This window comes from Poecilia formosa, unplaced genomic scaffold, assembly GCF_000485575.1.
Source record: "Poecilia formosa unplaced genomic scaffold, Poecilia_formosa-5.1.2 Scaffold776, whole genome shotgun sequence".
Classification (NCBI taxonomy): domain Eukaryota; kingdom Metazoa; phylum Chordata; class Actinopteri; order Cyprinodontiformes; family Poeciliidae; genus Poecilia; species Poecilia formosa.
In genome coordinates this window covers 80367-103625 of record NW_006800715.1, presented here as the reverse complement: position 1 = coordinate 103625, position 23259 = coordinate 80367, and the positions used below count along the sequence as shown (strand labels likewise).

Genomic DNA, 23259 nt, shown 5'->3' with positions numbered 1-23259 from the left:
GGGAAACCAACTGTTTGTCATTTATCATTCATCCAAATATAAGCATGTAAAATGTGTATTTAAACCTTTGATAAAACTCTATTTTTCATCCAAAACCTTTGAAAATCTTTGTTAAATCATGTTACAAAAAACACGTAGCATAAGCTGATGAGAAAACTCCTAAAGTCCTGAGGTGTGTGCATTGTGATTTTAGAAAACAAAGTCCAGGATGTGATCAACTCATTTATTGTTCTAAAAGAATCTGTGATCTATATTTTAATTAATGACTGCTCGTTACATAATCTCAAACACTTTTTTTTTTCTTCCTTTCCCCCCGTTTGGCGGGAAGCACACAGGTAGCTTACTCTTCGGTTCCGATAACCTGCTTTTCTTGTTTTCAGTGAGGAATGAAATGACGGCATTTACGGTCGCTTTCACAGCTTAAATGTGAAGAGATGGGATTCCCGAGCACAAACACCAACACTAGATTAGTAATCTGAGCCACGCCGTCACAGCAGAGGATGAATGAAATTGTAGACTATAAATATTCCTCTGGTGTCCGCAGCCGGAAAAGCATCCAGCATCCAGGAAACCCGAGGACGTTCCGGCAAAAGGAATGCCTTCGCATCCGGTGATCTTGTCCGAGTCTTTATCGGGAAGTGTTTGAACAAAAACAAAAACAAAAACAAAAAAAAACAAAACAAAAGAGTATTCTCAAACAAAAGAATTACACCAGTTACATGTGAGTGCAGCTGCGTGTGGGTTCTCAGAACGGATGCTCCGACACGTATATCGTCAGCCTGATGATGGAGCTTCCTCGGAAGTTGATGACGTTGTTGACCGTGACCATCTCCAAGTCCAGCACCAGCACCTGCGGCCCTTTGATGGGCCGCGTCAGGACGAGGGTGGCGCTCACGTTGCTGGTTTGCTGCAGAGGGAAGAAAGAGGAGAGGAATGTGAGGAATGATGCACAGGAAGCGAAGAGTCAGACAGGTTGGGCTTACAGGAAGAGAAACTCTTGGCTCTGTGCCTCGTTTATTGTTCTGTTGTGTTCATGACCCACATTTCATCACAATACATTAGGACTGAAATGATTAATCGAATTAATCATAATTAATTGCTTAAATACACTAGGGCAGAAATGATTAATCGGATAAATCGTGATTAATCGATTAGTGAAATAATTGGCAACTAATTTTGTACTCGATTAACTGGAATATACAGACTTAAAAAAAAGGCTATTTGCTGAAAAAACTTATTTAGAGCCGTAATAAAGCCAAAACTGTTCAAAATATATAGACATTTTGCATTTAAAGATAAAAACACCTTTGTCTGTATATGTTTTACCCAAAACTTCTCAAGTGGTAAAGTTTTAACTTCATAGAGTTCAGATTCGCTAAAGGAAAGCTCTATTATTGTATTCTAAGCAATAAAATGTTCATTTTCTTATTCCTAATATTGTATTAAAAAAAGCTTACGAGGTTAAATAAAAATAAAACCTGTACAATGTGTCAATTATATTTACCTAAGTAATTGTTTAATCGTTAGAATAATCAATTACTAGAATAATCGTCAGCAGCAGCCCTACAATACACCTGCAAAATTATATGAATTTTATATGACAGGTCAACATTAAGTACTTCATTATTACAATGTAATAAAAAAAAGGAAGATGGCTACTTATAAAAATCGTAAAAATGTGGTTGATATTTTGGTTTCAGTCCATTTTCTAAAGCAATACTGACATTAAATTGAGTCCAGATAGTTATATTCAGTTCAACTCAAAAAGCTTAATTTATCCCCAATAGGGGATAAATTAATTCAGTTCAATTATAATTGAACTGAATTGGAGGTCAGGCATATTGTTATAGAGAGTTTTCAAGCAGGCTTGTGTTATTGCATGATGCAAAACTGTAGAGAAAAAAAAGTAACAAGACGCCACACTTTTCCGATTTTATAGGCCTGACACTTTGAAAAGCGTGTATCCTTTTCTTTCAGCTTTATAACAGTGTGCTGGTAAAGCTATTATCACAGCTAGTTACTGTCATTTACAAAGACTGTCCTACTTTAAAATCCCGCCATGTGTCTCAGCTATTTAAGAAAAAAACAAAGCGAAGCTCTGAAAGGAAGGAAACATGAGTGAATTGCTCCATCTAGTGGCGACACGCTGCAAGTACCACCAAAGGTGTTTCAAGTTTTCCAGCCTCACACATCTGGAGCACACTGTACTGTCCTGTTACAGAGGTTCAGCTACTGGCTCTTTATATTACAAATCTTACATTATAAGAAGTCCAAAGCTAACTACTTAGCTTAATTTAAAATTGGTTGAACTCAACATGACCCTTTCTGCTATACCTAGACTTATTAAATAATTTGAACAACTGGAGAACTCGTTAACGTCTGCTTTAATCGGCGGCTCTGCATCAGATATTTATGAAAGTAATCAATAAGTTCCTATGAAAGAAGCTCGAGTGTTTAAAACTGAAAAATCATTTTAAGAGACCTAATGTTTTATCTGAGACTCTAAAAATATCTAAAATTATCCTTTTATTTACACATTTTAGACATTGGCATGAAATGGATTCATCAGCCTCAAACTGATTCAATGAAAAAGAAAATTGTAGACACAATTAAGCTCATCTCTAAAAGCAATGAATCAATTAATCGCATAAATTGAAACAAGCTCAATTATTGTCATTTGCAAATTTTATTTTTTTTTTTCTCTTTTTTGGCTTTCTACTAAGGTGGCAGTGTTTTCCTTTCCTTTAAATGCTTGTGAGCTCACTCTGACTGCCCTGCTCTCATGCTCTCATTCCATCTCCCATTCACGGACTCCTGAGTGCTCACCCTCATGTAAAACTCCCGTCCGCTGTTGCCCGACTTTATCTGGAAGATGTAGAAGGCACCGGGGTAACGCGTGGTGGCCTGCATCTGGAAGATATCGGCAGGCACACTGCGCCCCGACGACAAGTCCATGTGTCGGTACAGAATGGTGAAAGCCAAGTCCCTGCAGGCAGGGTTCTCAGCTGAACACATGCACTGACTGCAGAGCGGTGGGACATAGGAGAGAAATAAACCATCAGATCCAACAAAACCAACTTGAAACTTTTAAATTGCCACAATGTGAAAAGAGGGTGACGAGAAAACTCACTTGTCGCTAACGGCGAGGTAAGGAGGCTGACATTGTAAAGGATTCAGGCATGTATAGCCTCCCTGGAAATTGAAACACACTTGTTCTGTTGTGCAGGTGTTGTTACCAGTGTCACATTCATTGACGTCTTTGAAATCAAGCACACAACAGTCAGAGTCAGTGAAGTCAGAACCACAGCAACGAGGCATCAACAAGATCACAGCTATGCATTTAAAAAAAAATTAAAAATCAAGAATAAAGTGATGGATTTACATCGGAACAAAAAGAGAAAACTGCAATATTGTTAGTCCTCCTAGGCGAACTTTACCTTCGCAGCTCCGGCTGTCCTCGTATAAATAATACCCGGGTGGACAGATGCAGGAGAACGAGCCGGGGGTGTTCACGCATCTGAACTGGCACAGAAACTCAGAGAAACTGCACTCATCCAGGTCTGAGTGAAACAAAAGGTATCATTCAAACAAATAGAAAGCGTCACAGAGATATGAAGACGGCGGCTTTGGTGCGTCTGTAACAAGATCAATGGTTCTACTCCATTAATCAATCCAATGGAAGTACAGAAGCGCAATGGAGACTCTGAACTCGATTTGAATTTTTTTTTTTCAAACGAACCAGTTGTTTTGATGAACCAGTTGTGGTAGATAGAAAGTATCTGTGTCTAATTTGGTCTCAGGATAAACACAGCTCTGTTGTGGAGGCTGCATTAATCAGAGAAACACCCAAGAAGACTGTGGAAGCTCTGGAGGAGCTGCAGAGATTCACGGGATTGCAGATGTGGATTTCATGGAAGAGCGACAGGAAGAAAGACTTTTCAAAAAATACCGGAGGTTTCAACAGCCATGAAGCGAACAAAAGTAAGAAAAGGAGATGCTTGAGGTGAAAGTTTCACTTTCTGGTCTGAAAGTGTGGTGGAAAACTACGTATGTAGAAATCAGAATCTTAATTAGTCTCATTAGAATCATACTTTTTTTAAGACACTGAATTTATAACAAAATGTTTTATCGTGTTCAATTATATGCAGCTCTGGCAAAAAATAGGAGACCACTTAAAATGATCAGTTTCTCTAATTTAACTTTTTATAGGTTTATGTTTGAGTAAAATGAACATTGTTCTTTTATTCTATGAAGTTCTGACAACATGTCTCTGAAATTCCAAGCAAAAATGTCGTTTTTATTTGCAGAAATTGAGAAATGGTCAAAATAACGAATAACATGCAGCGCTTTCAGACCTCAAATAATGCAAAGAAAATAAGTTCATATTCATTTAGAAACAACAATACTGATGTTTTAACTCAGGAAGAGTTCAGGAATCAATATTTGGTGGAAAGACCAGGAGGTTTTCAACAGGGTTCAGTGCAGTGGGCTCTTTATCTGTATATGGATTTTGTTTTTAACTTTAAATTCGCCAGCAAAAATCTCCCCTCCAAAAAAAACAAAACAATCAAATAATAGAAATTCAACATCTAAAAAAAAAATAAACGTGTGATTCTAATGAGACAATATTTCTTCCATAAAAAATGAAAACGAATGCCTGAACACACCATCTCCATGAGGAGACGCTCTACCCTCTGAGCAGCGAACTGCAAACATCCTCACCGATGCACGTTGTGCCGTCGGACGCCAGCTCGTATCCTTCATCACAGTTACACATGAAAGAGCCGTAGGTGTTGAAACAGCCGTGACTGCAGGGTTGCTCCTCACATTCGTCCACGTCTGGTGAACACAAAGGGAATGCAGGAATATTAGAGGCAGATTCTACCAGCCCAGGTTTTCTGGCTAAACATGGAGCTGAAGTGACACCATAGAGCCAGTTATCGACCCAAATCTAACAGCTGTAGCTGCATGAGCATGACAAATCACAACGAAGAGAACAAAAAGCCATTAAAAAAAAATCTTAATTGCAGTGATTTTGAATACGATTATCTGACATTTTTCTCTCTTCACCGTAGCTCGATGTCCTCACCTCTCTACACTATACATTATACATCAGGTGTGGGCATTAAAATAAGTTATAGTCCCACCCTTTGACCAAATATAGAAAAAAAATAATGCTTCAAAGCTGATATTATAGTGATACCGCATTTTGATTTACACTATTATTGTTATTTTCTAACTCTCTCCAGGGTTTCTAACAAAGCTGATTCTTTGTGGTGAACTTAAAACCTAAAAATAAATAAATAATACGATTACCTGGTAGTAATTTCTTTACATTTAGAGAGCCTATAATTCATTCTAGAGTCTTAACATTTTTACTTCGCCTTCAGAGAAAGAATCTTGGCCCACATCTGAGTTTAAAAGTTAAAAAAACAAAAACAAACATAAAGCCTGTTTAAACTGCTTCAGGAGCTGCACGTTGATTTACGGCCTCCAAAATAACATAAAAAAAACTGTACAAGTTTGTAAATCAACTTTATTGTTTTGCCTCTGTGTTCCTGTAAATCCACGTACCCTGACAGGTCCGGCCGTCTGGATTAAGGAGGAAGCCGGGATTACATGAGCAGGAATAAGAGCCAGCGACGTTGGCACACAGTTGTTGGCAGTAACCATAGCGGCACTCATCAATATCTGGCTCAAAGGAGAGACAGAGAGAGACGGAGAGAGAGAGAGAGAAAGAGAAGCTGGTTATAAAATACAAAAACATATACAGACTACAGAAGCAGCTGCTTTACCTCACACAACCTGCAGAGGGCGCTGCTCTTACAGAAGAGTAGTGACACCTTTAGTATTATTCCTAGATTTTCTCACCCCCTCAGAGGTGATTAAAATAAATGAAGCATTTCTGCAATGAAGACAACTCTCATTGTTTCAACTCATCACATTAGCCCTATTAGATAAGCAAAAAGCTTTAATGCATGTTTTTCATCTTGAGAAAACATTCTAGTACCAGGTTTCCCCCAGAAAACTTGCTAACCCCGGGGATTGGGTGCTAAGGCAGTCATTCATCCAGCAACCTGTCATGTTTTTGTGTTAAATATGTGTAAAGTTGACAGAAAATTCAAAAACATCACTTGATAATTATGTGTTATTAAAAGACTGCAAAATTATTACCTGAACACCAAATAGAAAGTCTTAAAAAAAATGCAAAAATTTTAAAGAGACTTGAATAAGCAATGCTTAGCCTGGTGGGGCACAAGTAAAGCCTGGTGGCCCGCCAGGCTGATAATATACTGCTAGGAGTTATAAAGTGCTGCCTATTAAATGATTTAAAGATTTTTCTAATGGTTGCATTTTGGATGTCAAGAAAAAAAAAACTAATATCCTCACCTTCCTAAAGTCATGGCACAAGTCTTTTTTTTTTTAAAGAAAAAGGGATTTTAGCACAAAATAAGAAAGAAAATAGACAGCCCGCAGTAGCTTTTTATGTGGCTCTCTAGATTCCAAGTAGCATCAATAAGTTCCTCCAGTTTTTCACAAATCTGCAAAATTCATGCAAAAATCCTCAGATCCCCACTTTTGTTTCTGATTTTACTGCAAAATTTTCTCAAACTTGACCAGAAACATTGGGCAATTAAAGAAATGTCACATTTGACATCATATAAATTAACACCACAAAAACTGATCAGTGTGATCAGTCACAAACTGATGGACTGATCACAGAATGATCAGTCCATCAGAGTTTGGTGGACTGATGATGGATGGATCCATCTGATCAGTCCATCAGATGGATCAGATGGACTGATCCATCTGATCAGTCCATCAGATGGACTGATCAGTGTGAAAAGATGTTTAATATCCTTTCATTTTAAGAAACACTTACTGAATGCAGAAACAAACAGATGTGTATTGATGTTTTGACAATCTAACGGGTTTTATCAATAGATTCTGCCACAACCGGCCCGTTAAGAACATTCAGACTTTTAATGTGGCCCAAAATGAAAACAAGTTTGGCCATTATTTTAGCACGGTGACAGTATGAGAGTTTGCAGAGAAAGCTTCAACTTCATAATCCAAGGTTCTTTCTCACATCATGAGTTTGACTGACAGCACCGTGGCGTGGCTCCAAAAACCGATCAAACCCAGGAAATCCTCTCAGCGGTGTGGGAAATGCTTCACCCGGTCTGATAGCCCGCTTCCTTTAGCAGCAAACAGAATGCACCCACTCAACACAGGAGGGGGCGCCAACTCCCTTTTGATAGTGCATGTGTTCATAAAAGGCAACACACAACTGAGACAGAAAATTATAGGGGGGGTTTTTAATAACTGGTGTTCATGACGCCCCTTTTCTACTGCTGCTCTGGGTAGATGCCAAAAGGTTTTTATTAGTCCCTCCCCAAAAAAAAACCATGCAAGTTGCCTGACAACAGTGATGGGATTTTTTTTATGTTTAATGAGTAAACTTTATTTATACTGTCATTTTTACATAGAAATATCACAACGTGCTTTGTTTTAAAACACAGGAAAGCAGCGATGTAAACACAATAGAAATATTTAGACATAAGAAATGTTGGTATGCTAGTATATGCAAATCCATGAGGAGTTGTTTTTTACAAAATGAAGCTTTAGAATGACATTAGTAGCATCAGCAGCTCTCTCACCTTGACACTGTCCGGCTATGAGCCAATAGCCTTCGGTGCAGGAGCAGGTGTAGCCGCCGGCGGTGTTGATGCAGACCTGCGTGGGGTTACAGTGGTGGGAGTTCGTCTCACATTCATCAATGTCTGGAACAGAGAAAAGTGACGGGAAACTCAGAAATTACAGAGGCAGACGCGCAAAAGACAGGAAATGGTTTTAGGAACAGCAAAACCTTGAATCAAGCCAAAACATGAAGGATGAAACGCTATTGCATTTCGGTATTAGCAAAAAAAATCCCACATATTTCTGTAGTATAAACTCAGTGAACATTCAATGTCACACAGTAAAAGCATTCATCTCCGCTCTCACATTTTACAACAAGATGCTGCAACATGTTTTATAGGCAGATCAACAGAAAGTAGTGCGGCGTGTCACTACGACCCCACCAGAATGACGATGAGGAGCTCACTGTACTCCTGTGGCCTTCAGCACAACACGCCTTTGTTACGTGGAGAATTAGGTCAGTTCTAGGTCCAACCCAGCATGAGCCAGGCGTACCTAATAAAGATGGAATTACAGGGTAGTCACGCCTGGAGGCAACTTGTCACACTGGACTGTATTTAGCAAAAGGACAGTAAAAGAGCATGAATAAAAAGGCCAATTTTGGTTTGTAAGTAAAACAAAACAAAAAAATATTAACTACACCCTTGTTCTTGCAGTTCTCAATAATCTACTGCAGGTCTGTCAATTAAAACCTTGATAAAATGCATGTAGGTTTGTGACAACATGAAACATTTCAATGGGTGTGGATATTTTTGCAAAGCGTCACATCCGAAACATGTCACAGAAAATCACTATAAATCCAATCACCTTGCTGTAATCCAAGCCAAAACTGCAAGAAAACTGACCTATTAGCAGCTATAAAGGTTTCACTTGACCTTCCACCCAAAGCAGGATTCAGCTTCTATCCACCACAAATCTGGAACAAACTTCCAGAAAACCGCAGTTCTCTGGTAACACCGATTTCCTTTAAAACAAGGCTAAAAACAAGACCTGTCACGATAACAAGCTGGGCGATAAATTGTTCCAGAAGTTATTGCGATAAACGATAATATTACTTGATAATTTTCAAGTAATAAAGGTGCAATAATTCAAAAACAGATTCTCAAAGCTCAATAAACTTTAAATTCTAATGAACATTTAAACACTGGAACTGGAAGACATTTAAAATATCCACAATAAATAAAGAAAACAACAAATAAAATGAATTATGAAGTCTTTGTAAACAAATTTATCTTTCAAAATAAAGGGATAGTTGAGCTCAAAGCATCAGCTAGAAGACTTTCATCATTCAGTTTCTGGTAAAAAGAGAAAAACGATAAATCAAGCAAATGAAAATGATTCAGTTTATTTTAATTTATCATGCGATTAATTGATTTGTTGTTCATTGTGCCAGGCCTACTAAAAACCCACACGTTTAGAGTTGATTCTGGTTAGTAGTAAACAGATCAACACGTTTGATGGTATTTGACAAAAATATAATGCTTATTGCTTGCTTCACAATTGGTGATAGCATGAATATTTATGGTTTGAAGCACTTTGAACGGCCTGGCTGCTGAAAAAGCGCTGCACAAATAAATGACTTGATGTCTGAGGTCTTGCGTCTGCATATCTCCAGAGGGGGCAGATAAGGTGGGAGCATTAAAATTTCCTTCTGGTTCCCAGATCGCATTCTAATAATTTGGCACCTCTCCTTCCCTCTCATGGGAAGTCTGTGGCCACAGTTTAGGACTTTAGACGTCCACGAGACGTGCTTGTTTTCCCATGCCGTCATGGAGATTGTATCAGCAATCTTCCATTAAAAAAATTAATTAAATTTTTTTTGGCATTCGGTTTTTCCCCCCCTGTGTTAGGAAAAAAAATGCCTAATACTTGAGTAAGGCATACAATGGTTTCTCGTCAGGATAAGCGATATCTTAAATTTGAAGCCGAATTCCCGTGACGCCCTTATAATGGACACATTTCCTTATGAGGATGTGACACTTTAGTGGTTCTAAGCCTGTGCAGTCACCTATCTCTAGGAAACCAGCAGTGAAAGTGGAGGGTGGGTGTCTGTTCTCCTTTTGTTTTTACAGGCTGTTTTCATACGGGATAACATCTTAATTTGGGAGCTTTCTGCCTGCTAAACTCCACTGTAGAAGAGGGGGCGGGGGCTGAGACCGCTGGGCCGAAAGCTAGCAGCACCTGCTGGCAGTAAGACTCTGAAAGACCCTCCGTGTGCCCGACATGTGTAGTCGACAAACACACATCCAGCACCTGCAGGAGCGTTTCAGATCAGCTCCTTATATAGGCCCGTTTCGGGGGCTGTTCACAAGCTGTGGGGTGGCTGCTGACAGCCGGACCTGGCTGCAGAGGAGAAGGGGATTAGCTTGAAATGCCTGAAGACTGGTCGCATATAGAAAAGAAGAAAATGCCCTCAGGAGGAAAATATGTTGGCTTGTGGGCCGAAACGGGGTGAATATCAACACTCTGGGGCTGTAAGGATGCCAAAAATAACGCAGCTGCAAGGACATGTTGCTCAAATTGTACAAGTAAAAGTAAATCCGTGTTTATAGTTCAATTAAAGACTGCAAACAGAAAAGACCATTTTCTGATAAACTACAGACTCACATACAATTTAACTCAAAAACATCATTGATCCCCAAAAGGAAATGAAATGTTGTTGTAATTCATATTAATTCAAATTCTTCGGAGTGTTATGTTTGAGTGCGTAAAGTTTTTCTAAGTGAGAATGATCTCCTAATCTGATTTATCCTTGGTTTCATTCAGAAGTGGTTTTTCTCTCGTCTAATACCAAAAAAAGAAAGAAAAAAACTCCTTAAAGTAGTGAACTCCAATTACGACTGTGTACTGTGTAGGAAGGTAGTCAGAGGTAACAGAAGGATGGATGGAGTCAAACAGAGAGCAATCCTGAGAGAAAATGTAACCTAAACATAGGCAGAGTTACAAGAGAACATTGGACTGTAAACTATAAGTAAAACCTCTAACTTTGTGTTGGAACCGGCCAGCCAAAGCAGTCGAAAATCCAATTAATGAATCAATGGAAAGACTAACTGGGTCTAGATTGAGCAATTTTGCAAAGAAAAAAAAAAGCTAAATTTTGAGCTCAGTTATGAAAAACTGGTAGAGACAATCCTCCAAAGATGGGCAGCTCTAAATGTAGTGAAACAAAGTATAGAAAAGCAATCAGTAAGGCTCATTAAAAACACACACACACAATTACGCACTCATAAAATATGCACAATTGCGTATTTTATGTCTGATGATCACATAAAATGTATTAAAATACTTTGAGGTTTCTGGTTATTTTATGACAAATTGTGGGTAACACTATTTGAAGACATGTGCGTAAGACTGACATGAGGCTGTCATAAACATGACCAACGTCTTTCATGAACATGAAGGAGCGATTATGAATGTTTACGACTCTTGTCATGAAGTGTCATTCGGCAAATAATGACACTTTTAACGCAAAGGTGCACTAAAAGTTGCATTAAAAGTGTCAACTTTGCATTACTCAGTAAATAATTAAACTTTTAATGCAATCCCATTAAAACTTGCATTAAAAGTCAATGAAAAATGTCAACTTTCATTATTTACCAAGGACGCTTCATGACACCAGTCATAAACATTGATGTAGACTCCTTCATGTTCATAACAGGTGTTATGTTTATGGCAGTTTCATGTCAGTCTTATGGACACGTCTTCAAATAAAGTCTTTGAAGATGTGAATAGTAAAACTGTGGCTAACCAAATCCCTAACATGTTGCACTGTTCTCTTGCAGAGCGGTACAAATTGGCGAAAACACGCAGCAGAAAGGTCCACTTAGCGAAAGACAAAGGCGTGTTTTTGTCATACATTCAGACAGGAAGTCGCAGCGTGTGTGCAGTTTCTGCCCCACAGCATCCATCAGTCAGCAACCGATTACATCAGCACACTCAGCATCCCCGCCTTCAGGAGTGTGTGTGTGTGTGTGTGTGCGTGTGTATGGACTTGTAACGAGTGCTCCCCACAGAGGTGTGCTTGTTGTCCAAGTCTGGCCTGGGTGCAGATTTTGGGGGAGCATGACCTCACTTTTGGCACCCTGGCGGAGTGGTTTACCCAAACAAGGTCGTGAGCCGATTCCCTGGCAAGTCGTCCCAAATTCAAACAGCCCATATTTGTGCATGAAGTCAGCTCTCTCGCCCTCTTTCAGATGAGAAAACATCTGCACTCTATGCATGTATCTCCACCTCATTGCAGGGTTCCATTTATTCTAAATGACAGTAAAAAAAATAAATAAATGCACTTTGAGGAGGCTATTTTTAAACAGCTTGAGTAAAATTATACCATAGAAGGTCTAACTAGTCAGATTTTGACCAATGGGATGAAATGTGTTGCAATGTGTCTGTTTTTAATGAGGCACTTTTCTTCTTCTGTTATGTCATCTTAACGTGTTAGCAGCTCTGAATAGACTTTGCAGTAATTCTGTTAACTTACGCAATACAAAATTTATTTCATCATTGTTCTTTGCTATTGTACCTGCTATTTTTTTTACTTTTACTTTTAGTTGCAATAGTGAACATAAAAAGTATAATTATTCTTGTTATAAGTTTAGAAATTCTGATCATTTCAGCATGTTGAGTTCATAAGTTTCTTACTTCTTCCTGCTCCTTTTCGAGCATGTTAAGATTATTGTGGTTACAGAAATATGTGCCTTTTGCTTTCCTTGTTCATGTGTGTGATTTTATACTTCTGTCATGTTCGACATAAATATATATATATATGCATGTATTTTCATTTTATTATTACTTTATGACCTAATTTAAATTCGATAAGCAGTGAATTCATATAGTGCTTTTATATTCATGCTACATTCACTCATTCATGCACCAATAAGCATATGGGTAACTTTTGGGTGAAGGTTCATGCCCCGGGGGCAAGAACCTTCACCCCCCGGGGCATGTCGACTGCAGTTCAAGCTCATGTCAGCAGTTGATCTGTACTCTGGTTAATAATTACTGTAGGAGCCATTTATCCTTTCTGGTGTTTATCGCCACCAGGGGGCGTATTTAATTTTGAGTTCTGAGTGTCTGATGGGGGGATGGGTTATCTAAGGTCAACCATCATTCTGTTCAGGTGTTGTTAATAGGCAAAGGCAAACAGTTTTCTACTGTGCTTGGTTTGGATGGGTGTCGAATTTATGTGGATCTAAATGGAAACAGTAAGACAATGGACATTGTTCTGACAAATAAATGACTTTATTTTATGTCAAACGGAAGATCGGCATCATGAATCTTAATTGAGCGCAGGTAAAACCAACGCCTTTCAAGAACAACCACCAGTAGCCTAAAATATAGAATTTTAGCCGCTACAATTACTATTAAACTAATTTTCTTCTGGGGAAAAGATGAGTAGTTACTTCTTGAGTATCTTCAGTCAGTTGTTTTGTTGGGGGTTTTTTGCGTTGGGGTCAAAGTGGGTCTGTCTGTGATTGAGTTGGGCGAATTTGTTTTCCCCTACTTACAAGAAAGAAGTTCTTCCAGGGAGTAAAACTTTCAGTGTACTTCTCTGTGAAGGCTTCGGTAAGCTTTGGGGTTCCCCAAGGCTCTATACTCAGTCCACTGTTCTTTACTTAAAATCCGTCTAGCAGGTTTTACTCGGTCTTTTAGTAACATCCCTCCCCATTCAGTTGTATGAGTTGCTAAGTTATCTAAATTAAGACTGACTGCCTACCTCTGATAAGAGACTGGCTGCTTGATGGCTTTTTAATCCCAGTGAGAACAGACAAAATGATAATCGCCTGAAATACACTCTGACATCAGACAAGTCTAGTGATGGATATTGGAAGTGACTTTTGGTTGTGATGTAATCATGGACTCGCTTTTAAAATTCATATCAAGATCTTGGTTTTTTTCCCCCCATTTAAGCTGAGGCCTACTGGGCCTAGAAACAAAATGAAGAAATCATTGGTGGATCCGTTTCAGACAATTACAAGTCACAGAGAATGCTGCGACTAGCTTACTGAGTTATTCAAACAACGAAGATCAATTAACTACAGCTTTGTTTTCTTTACACTATTGTCCCGTTGAATTCAGAATCCTTATTTTAAAGAAAGTCTCTCAAATATAAAACTTGTACCTTCAAGTTACAAGTTTTGTTTCTTGCTCTGTCCATGAAAAAATTAAAACGTGTTGCTTTTTCCCTTATAAAATAAAAAACTGAAGAACATCAAGCCTTTCGGTCTATTGAACAGTTCTGTGTGTGTTTTGTTATTTCACTGAGTTCTTATTAACAAGAAGATAAAAACTCGTTTATTCAGTCTGGCACTTTTCTACTGGCATCAGTACTTTCTGCCCATCCATCAATTCAAGCATGGGTAATTATTTTTCTTTTATGCCTATTAAGTCCAATTAGCTTTTATTAAAATGGTTAGTTTCTTGTATTTGTATGATGTCTATTTTGAACAATGTGCAACAGGTTATGATCTCCTGTGTGGAGACGGCTTTAAAAATAGATTATTTATTCGTTTGTGTTCCTCCGTGTCCAGCAGCTCATCACCGAAAAAGTGGGCCACACCCACACGCTCACACCTGACAGTAAAAACTGAAGAGGAACAAAATCACCCAACATGTAGACGTGTGTTTTTTGGACGGCCCAGCCGCAAGAGGACAACTGTGAAGACGTGCAGGTGGAGTCAGACGCTTTTTTGGATATTTTTTATTTAAAAAAAAGTGCAAATGACTCTTCAGTTGGAAGAGAGGGCATGTAGACATCTATGAGTCACTGGGCCTAATCCCTGAAGAGGAGCAGCCAGTGCTGCAACACGGAAAGTGAACATGGAGTCCAAATTAAATTGGAAGGCTGGCAACAGGGAGACATCCACGCAGACAAAAACAAAAGATATATAAAAGCAATGCAATAAATTTCAGAGTAATGTGACAAAAACGGAAAGTACAAAAGAAAAAGAAAAAATTAAACAAATCTGAAAGTGTTTGGAGGAAACTGAGGAATTAGCTGAAGGAAAGTGGATTCATGAAGACAAAGATATCTGAAAAAAATATATTGTTGCAATATACTGCTCCTGAATATAATGATATTAATTACAATCAACTTCTTTTTCCTTCCTGAGTCTTATTACTAGAGTTTCTCCACCATTTTCTAAAGGTTTTAGCATCTTGACCACTAGACATAAACCTCTTATGTGGGCAAGATATGATTTCATCAATGCATGAAATTTGATATCCTGCCAAATATTTCCTCCTTGCACAGGTGATGACTTTAATACTTTTCTCCTCCCATCAATCCAAAGCAGGGGGAGGTTTGGTGGTTATTTTTCCCGAGATGATAAAGCATCTTTCCACTGAGTAAAACGTGATGAATATTTTCTTCAGGAAAGGCAGATCGACTCCGTGAGCCAGCAAAGAGTCTCTCGGTATAATTGGAAATTTATGATGGAAATGGGAAGCCAGCTGCTTTATGATACTGTTGGAGCGTGACTGATGAATATTGTTTTGCCATTAGTGAAAGAGTTCAAGAGTTCATGAATGCCAGAGGAGGTGGGGCAAATTACTAATTGAGGCTTCATACACTACTTGATCAGATTTATTATTATTATTATTTTATTATTATTATTATAATGGTATGATTTGCAAAGCCAGAACACTCGGCTGTCAAAGAAAATACCAGTCCAGCAAAAAAAAAAAAAAATCACATTTTTTCGCCTGCTAGGGCTTGCACAAGCCATCCACTTCACCTATCTTTCATTCTTTTGAAATTGTCATCATGTCTGAACTTCAAGAGCACAGCCGCTCGCCTGTCACTCACCGTTGCAGGTGCCGTCCGCCGCTAGAGCGTATCCCAAGGTGCACAGCGCGGGGTTGTTCACTATAGGGTAACTCGGCTCCACGGCTCTTGGGGGAGTCCGAGCGAAGGTGTCCGGGATTCTGTCGGAGGGGTCCGGGTAGCTCGGCTCAGGCTGGGCGGGGCTCACCCGTCGGTAAGGCCGGTCGTAGTAGTCGCTAGAGAGGCACTGGTAGCCTCCGATCCGGTTGACGCAGAGCATCTCTCCTTGGCACGGCTGCGGCCAGCTGCACTCGTTCACATCTGGAAGGCAGAGAGGAGCGGCGGTGAAGACATTCCTGCCGCAACTCACGGTGGCCCACCCAGTTTATCATTAGGCTACTGATTTGTTCCACCTTGAACTTGTTATTTTATGATACAAACACAAACTGTGGTATAATTTTAATGGGATATTACGGCCAGGCCGACGTAAAGTAGCACGTTCGTGAACGGGAAGGAAAAACGCAGCTTTTTCCTTCCTTCCGTCGGCTAATTTAGCCGACTAATTTAGTCGGCTAATTTGTAAACAGAAACCATCTTGGTGTTAGGGGAGGGCATTTATCGTATCGCTTATCATTTATCGGGATAGATTTCTGTTCACGGTAAGATTTTGATATATTGTTGTCACAATAAATTCCAATTTAGTCTGTATTTTCAGGATTATTTTTATCCAGTGTTTGTTCAACAAGGGCGTGTTAATAAATCTGAATAAATTTGAAGATATTAAATGAAGTTACTGTGCATTTTAGTTATAAAAAGTAACATTTCTTTATGGTATCGTTGTCCTAAGCGTATTACAAATGGGAATGTTTTTGTTAAGAGCAGTATTTGTGCTTGTGGGGTTCTGAATGCTGTGCCATTTAATCACAGTCACAAAGCTACCCAAAAAAATAAAAGAGAATAAAATACAAATAAATACTTGTTAATGTCACTTTTGTTATCAACACAATACTACTGCAAAGTATGGTGATAAAACTTTACGTTTGCCCACCCCGAGTTGGTGCGATTTAATTTTGGGATAAATTCAGCTGTTCTGTGAAGGCCTCTGGTGTTTGTTGGAAAGTATTAGTCAACGAAGACCAAGGAATGCTTCAGACAAGTCAGGGTTAAAGATGTGGAGAATTTTAAAGCAGGGCTAGTAGCCCAAAAATGTCCATAGTAACTCCGGAGGACCAGCAGAGATGAAATCTGTTTACAGAAATTACAAATTCATCCTTTATAGAAGAGCAGCAGGTGGAAATACATTGTTGAATGAAAGCTATAGAGACTTCTGTTATGACATGTGTGGGATATAGAAAACATGTGATTCTCCAACTCTTTAAAAAAAAAAAAAGAAAAAAAAAAAGAGTATGTAGCTCAAATGAAATCAAGATTCACTGAGAACCTCACATGGTCAACAAACGCAGCCAATGTCATGAGAAAATCCCACCAACGCCTCTGTCTCCCGAAAGAAACTGAAGGCAGCTGGACTTTGCTTCCCAGCCTTCACTTTCTTTTACAGATGGAGGGCGTCTTGAACAAGTTCATCCTGGCATGATACAGTAGCTGCTCAGGGTTGGATGTGAAAGTAGTCAAAACAGTTGGCAAGATGACTGGAAGTTTGACATCTACATCAGCTGCTGAGGGATCAGGATCAGGATAAGGGCTGGAGGAATCATGTGTGACCCCCACCAACACTTCTAGTTCCTTCTGGAAGACATCTGTGTAGCAGAACATCTTTGCTTGATTCAGCTTCATTCCTGAGGCTACCAGAATTATGAACAGACGTTAAACAAATTGTTCCTAGTTGTTATTTTTATTCAATATTTTATTGCCTTTATTTGATACTTTTTAAATTTTTTTGTGATTTTCCCCTCATTATTCTCTAGGCTTTCTGTCCACATTTCGTTTGCAGATGTTGCAGGTTGATCCCTGAAGAGGCCCAAATCTCATGAGACAGAAAGTGAACTCTTAGATTGGCCTAGTGAAAGTCCAGACATCAAAATTACACTTAAAGCAACCTCTCTATCCACTCTGACTGTAATTAAGCAGTTTGGCTAATAAAAGTGGGTAAATAAAGTAAAAAAAATAAAACAAATCCGACTAAATGTGTCAACTTAGTCGACACACTCCAGAAGACTCGTAACTGCAAACATACAAACACACGCCACACTTTTCAGATTTTTGTTTGTAAAAAATCAAAATTACAGTCAACCGAGCATTAATTTGGGTTAAATTATACCACTAAAACACATTAGAGCTTGTGGTTTTCATTTTTCTTTAAATGCCACCTTAAGTAGAATGACTCTTACCTGAACATTGTCCTAAATTCCTGTTATATTCAAAGCCGTACGGGCAGGGCTGAGGAGAGACGAGTGGAGCTTTGAGTGTTTGGGTCGGAATCAGAGCATAATGAAGCAAGGTGAGTGGAGTTACCTGTCCGTGTGCTGACTGGATGCAAAGCAGAGTAAATACCAGAGCGGCCAACATCCTGCAAAAGGGGAATTTTAGTTTTGTGAAGCCTTGTGGAGGACAGCTGGCTGGACAGAAGCATAGCCTGCTGACACAAACAGAGCAGAGAAACCGCATTAACAGAGGCTCCCGCTACGCAAAAAGGCTTCAGCTGGATTGGGAGGAAAAAAGAGCCGAACCTTAGAGAAGAACAAAACCTGAGAGCGCGCGTTTCCAACGGCATTGTTTAATGGCTCCTGGTGAACTCCCTTTCAAAAAAAAGAAAGATTTAGACGACCCGTAAACCCGAATCCCAGCGGGGCTCCCTCCTTATCCCCTCCAACTAAGCGCCCTTACGCGAAAGTCGACACCAGGTTTTCATTAACCACTGTGCGATAGAGCTGAAGCTTCGGCACATTGACCAGCTCTTACAGGAACTTCCTCGGTCGAGAAAAAAAAAAAAAAAAAAGCAAAACAAACCCCGACTTCGCCGTCCCGTTTTCTGCTCGGACCGCTGGGCTGCGCAGATCATTTAGCAATGCAGATGTGACGGCCCCCACCGAGCACTTTTAGCAACAGCTGGATCCAATCAGGAGATCCAGCCCCCTCCGGTGGGCGCGCGCAGAGACGGCGGCCCCCAAGGCGGCGCACTGAGCCCGACAGGCGGCCACTGCGGTGCTGACCGGGAGCTGAAAGACATAAAGCACACACTGTGGGGGTGTCTGTGTGTTTTCTCAGGACACATACAAACACACACCCGAGTTCAGTGACACTAAACAGCCACTTACTACGCCCACATCTGGACCATATGTACAGCGGAGACGAGGCAATAGTCTCACTTTCGGGCCTCAAAACAAGCGGAAGAGAAAGCTCTTTACTTATGACATAATTCTTAAATAAACACGCAGCCATGAATACGACATCACAGCTTGATTTGTCATTTCACAAACTTTAAATGCATCTGCTAGGAATAGCAAAATAAAGGGGTGTGGCTTAAGACTTGTAGCCTTCACGGGAGATTCCCCAAAGGCTTTCTGGTGATCCTCATGCAGTCTGCGTAAAAAAGCATTTAGTGCTTTAAATGCTTGGAAAGTCGCCAAGTAACAGCAGATCAGCATATTTCTCAGATCGTGTGTTCATGCTTTGTACTAGTTAGCATGACCCCTTACTGACTAGTAGTAACGGGTTTATTAATCAATGTAACAATGGTGGGTTAAACACGCCTTGATAACAAAATTAAAGAATTATATGAATCTGAAAGTTTGTTAAGTAAGGGGACTACTTTTAAATTGACTCTGATGATTGTCAAACATCTAGTTAAAAATTTAAACTAATATCAGGACATCTCAACAGGTCAGCACAGGTCTTTTTACCTGTTGCAACTTACCTCCGATAAACGGCCATCAATGATAAATCTCCGGATGAGCACGTATCGTACGGTTTATCATTTATCATGAAATTTCTTTCATTTTGATTTATCACAATAAATGGCAATTGTTTTTTTTGTTTTGTTTTTTTTAAACTATATTGTTGGGTTGATTAGTTTTACTATTTTTCTATTGCTTTTTTCAGTGACAGTATCAATACATGTTAAAATATGATTGGAAGCAGTGACTGTGGTATAAATCACACTTCTTCATGTGACTAATATCCTAAAAAACCAGCATATTATGAATGGATGAGCAGTGTTTGTTTATGGAGATATGATTGTTGTCAGTCATCTAATGTTACCTAAAAAAGTAATGAATGGTTCTTATAGACACTTTTATTGTGATAAAACTTCAAGTCCACATTGCGCAGCCCTAGTGTCCCTATCTGACACTGATGTCGGAAATTGGTCCAGTATCAGTTAAAAAAAGATTATTTGATTAAATCAGCCTGAATCTAAAGTCTCAGATATAAACATGCGGATAGAAGGACTCCGCTCCAACACGTGGTCCGCTCCAGTGTTTCCATCCAACAGCACCTGTATCCCACATGCAGACCCATTGGTTAATAATAAATAGGTCATCTGTTCTCATACCTATTGGAGTTCACCGTTGTTCTCTGACTAATATCAATTGATCAAGACTTTTCTAACAATCCACACTACAAAATAAGTAATGCACGGGACGGCAAAGTATGCATTATTTGTGCCGGTATCGTATTGCGTCAACATCAGTATCGACCAATGCGCAAAAAGCCAATATTGGTATTGTATCGGGGGTGACAAAGGTGTATCGTGACACCCCTATCGGTTTCTAGTATCAAGGTTTTAAAAAGGTAAATTTTATAAATTATAAATTTTATTTTTTTCTTCAGTTGTTCACATGGAGTGACTGGAGTCTTCTCCTGTTCCACCGCATCCCAAAGACGCTACGTTAGGTTCAAATATGGTGGCTGTAGGTCGTTTGACTGCAGAGAACTCATCACACTGCTGAAAGTAGCCATTGGAAGACCCTGTTGCAACTCTAAGGTTAAAGGTCAGTCCTTTCTATGTGACAGTTTGCAAGAAAAAACTCATCAACAGCCAGGTCACCAGTGGCTCCTTTATTTAACGTCAGATCCTAATTAAGTCACAGGTACTGACCTTAGCCAAAGACCCTCCAAGGTAATCTGAATCTCTTTCTCTCCCTTACAGATTTTTTTTTTTTACATCCAAGAAAAAAAATTCTTTCTTGTCAGGATTTACAGTTTTTACATTTCATCAACACACCTGGTCTCGTCCTGTAACATTCCTTCTGCAGTGGCTGATTGATGCCTGTACAAAAATGTGGAGCGGCACAGTGGCACGCTGATCCGATTACACAAAACTTCAAAAATGTGCAGTTTTTTTTTCTTCTTTTTGTTTAACATTTTGTAAATATATATTTATATTAACCATTTACACTTCTGATTATACAACTATCAAATTTCCAAAAATGCAGGCACTTGACTTCCAAAGCATCCTTTGTGCCTATAACTAAAAAATAAGATAAAATAAAATGAAATAAAGAAACCTACATTGCCCATTTACATATATGTAACTGTATAATAGTGCTGTATGTGAACATAAAGAGCAGTCTAAACCCTCCGATAAACCACAGTCAGCAGCCATAATTATGCCTATTGCATATCACAGTCTGGCTGTCTGGAAAACACAAAATCTTTCAACGAGGGGGAAAAAAAAAAATCCTTATGGTTTCAGCAGATGTACTGACTCGCATAAATCTCCATGTAGTGTGCTGCTGCCAGAGCTTTTAGTTATCGTCCAGGATCAGAAGAAAACTTGCTGAATTGTTGAAGTAATACTAACAGGACAAGAAAATACAAGTAGTTAAATGCAAATGGAGGGGATGAAACCCGACGGGCATGTTTCCTCTTGCAAACAGAGCCTCAGTCCACGCTTTATACTCCAACACTGAGTTTCTAAGGTCACTTTTTGCTCAGAACTGCTTGGATTTACTCTGTTTCACACGTGCAACGTAATTTCATTCATTCCTTTTGGCGTGAGATGCAAATTTGTAGGTCTGAACCTGAAAATAACGTCGAGTCTAAATCGTCTTTTGCATAGAGGAAAAAAAAACAAAAAAAAAAACTCCTACTTTAGCTCCCAAGTTTTCCCAGACTTTACGGTGAGCTCCGACATTTTTATCTGATCGTTTATTGCTGCTCAACGCAAGAAAACAGCAGCAAGAGGGAGCAGAGGCGCACCAACAACGTTGAGTCTTTTAGTGCTGAACTCATGTTGGATAAATTAAGACATCTGTGTGGCGTTTGTAGCGGTGGGGGTGGTGGGGGGGTGAGGGAGCGCCCCCGGTCACTGCTTCAGCAAGTCTTTGAGCACGGCTCCGGCACTGGCCTCGGCTGAGACAGGCACAGGGGTGAAGGTGGGCAGAGCGTCGGTGATGGGCTTCATCAGCAGGTGACCTCCAGAGCCGGCGGGGCCAGAACCGGCCACCAGCGGCACCGCGGCAGAGCGAGGAGCCAGGAACGGGTTGGATTCGCCGGGTCTCCTGACGCCAGCCGCAGCTCCTGTAGTGAAAACAGGTTCAATTTTGGGAGTATTTGATTGAACTGTGTTTTGTTTTGTTTTGCAGGAATGCTAATTTACCTGCGGAGCCTGAAGAAGAGCCACTGGCTCTCCCAGAAGGCGGTGCGCTCAGAGGCTTGATGTCGTGGACCGGGAGCCTCGGCGCAGGGAGCGACGGGGTCGACTCCATCTCCAGGAACTTCACAAACATCTCGGAGAAAGACTGCAGCGGCGAGGGAGTAGGCGGGATCGGTGTTTGAATGAATAAATGAACGAATGAATGAATGAGTGAGTTTACAGATTCAATTAAATCGAAAATATTTCACAGAGTGAAATAAAGAACTTCACCAGGACTAGGGATGCAACGATTAATCAGATTAATCGTGATGTATCGATTATTAAAACTGGTCTAGTAGTCGATTCATTCTTAGCTGGAATTTACAGACTAAATAAAAAAAAATAACTATATTGCTGAAAGAAAAACAGTAAATAAGCCAAAACTACATTTTGCATTTAAGGTGAAAAAAGACCTTCTTTGTTTGTAAATATGATCTACCCAGTTTTAGCTTCACCTCGTTCAAGTTCTGAAAAAGTATAAAACCTCTACCATTAGGCACCTTTAGCTCTAAAATTAATTGGTCAACATTTTAGCCGGTCACTGAATTGACGCTGAATCAAACAGAAAGAGCTCAAGTTCTCAAATGTTGATGTTAGAAGTATTTTTTAGCGACATATGTATCCTTTGCTACAAATGATCAAGCGTTCACTTAAAGAATGTTGTTATTGCATTTTAGACAACAAAATGATTATTTTCTTATTTACAAAAAAATAAATTAAAATGTTTATTTGCATCCTATAATGCAATCCCAACACTGTATAAAATGTACGTGGTTAAATAAAAAATCTGCAGAATTTTCCAGTTTTTGATTTTTCATTCGATGAGTCATCATTATAATCAATTACTAAAATAACTGATTATACTGAAGACACAGGAAGATGCAATTTTATATTTTGTAGATTTGTTCATCAGTAAGCTTTTTGTCTGTTTCTAGCAAATGATATGCAGAACAAAAGCTACATGAAAATCTGCCACAGTTAATTTTTCATCTGCCCATTTTCTCTCCGTAAAAGTTTTGAAGTTAAATTTAACTCGAGCTTTACGTTTCCATTCATTGCTAAATGAATTCTACAGAATTTGCAGAGAACCAATGGTTTTATGCGACTCTCCAGCTCCTTGCCGCTCTGTGTGGCGTATTCATGGTGCGTTTGTGGCTCCTAGCCCGTTCTGAACGTACAGAGTTCAGCCCCTGGCCACTGG

At 39.5% G+C, this 23259-nt stretch overlaps 2 protein-coding genes across 5 annotated transcripts in view; both read right to left on the bottom strand.

The window, feature by feature from the left end:
- Window positions 1-204: 204 nt before the first annotated feature.
- On the bottom strand, window positions 205-18656 carry fbln5 (fibulin 5). Of its 4 annotated transcripts, none has more exons than XM_007543160.2 (12): window positions 18431-18656; window positions 18151-18219; window positions 17936-18059; window positions 17812-17860; window positions 15506-15784; window positions 7662-7784; window positions 5575-5691; window positions 4723-4839; window positions 3438-3560; window positions 3131-3257; window positions 2827-3022; window positions 205-907 (listed from the first exon to the last, which is right to left on the bottom strand). In XM_007543160.2, exons 2-12 carry the CDS (start codon window positions 18192-18194, stop codon window positions 746-748), a joined length of 1461 nt encoding a protein of 486 aa, XP_007543222.1. In that variant the 5' UTR covers window positions 18195-18219; window positions 18431-18656; the 3' UTR covers window positions 205-745. The 4 variants fall into 4 exon arrangements, with proteins under 4 accessions (XP_007543222.1, XP_016522182.1, XP_007543221.1 ...); XM_016666696.1 differs by having other exon boundaries at window positions 17936-18056; window positions 18431-18653; XM_007543159.2 differs by lacking the exon at window positions 18431-18656 and adding an exon at window positions 18308-18424.
- Window positions 18657-20462: 1806 nt separating this feature from the next.
- trip11 (thyroid hormone receptor interactor 11) overlaps window positions 20463-23259 on the bottom strand; it is a 20924-nt gene continuing 18127 nt past the window's right edge. Inside the window, exons 20-22 of the mRNA XM_007543157.2 lie at window positions 23237-23259; window positions 22023-22164; window positions 20463-21943 (exon numbers count right to left, since the gene is read on the bottom strand). Coding sequence (XP_007543219.1) covers window positions 21729-21943; window positions 22023-22164; window positions 23237-23259 — 380 coding nt within the window. The 3' untranslated portion in view covers window positions 20463-21728. The remainder of the gene's footprint in view (window positions 21944-22022; window positions 22165-23236) is intronic.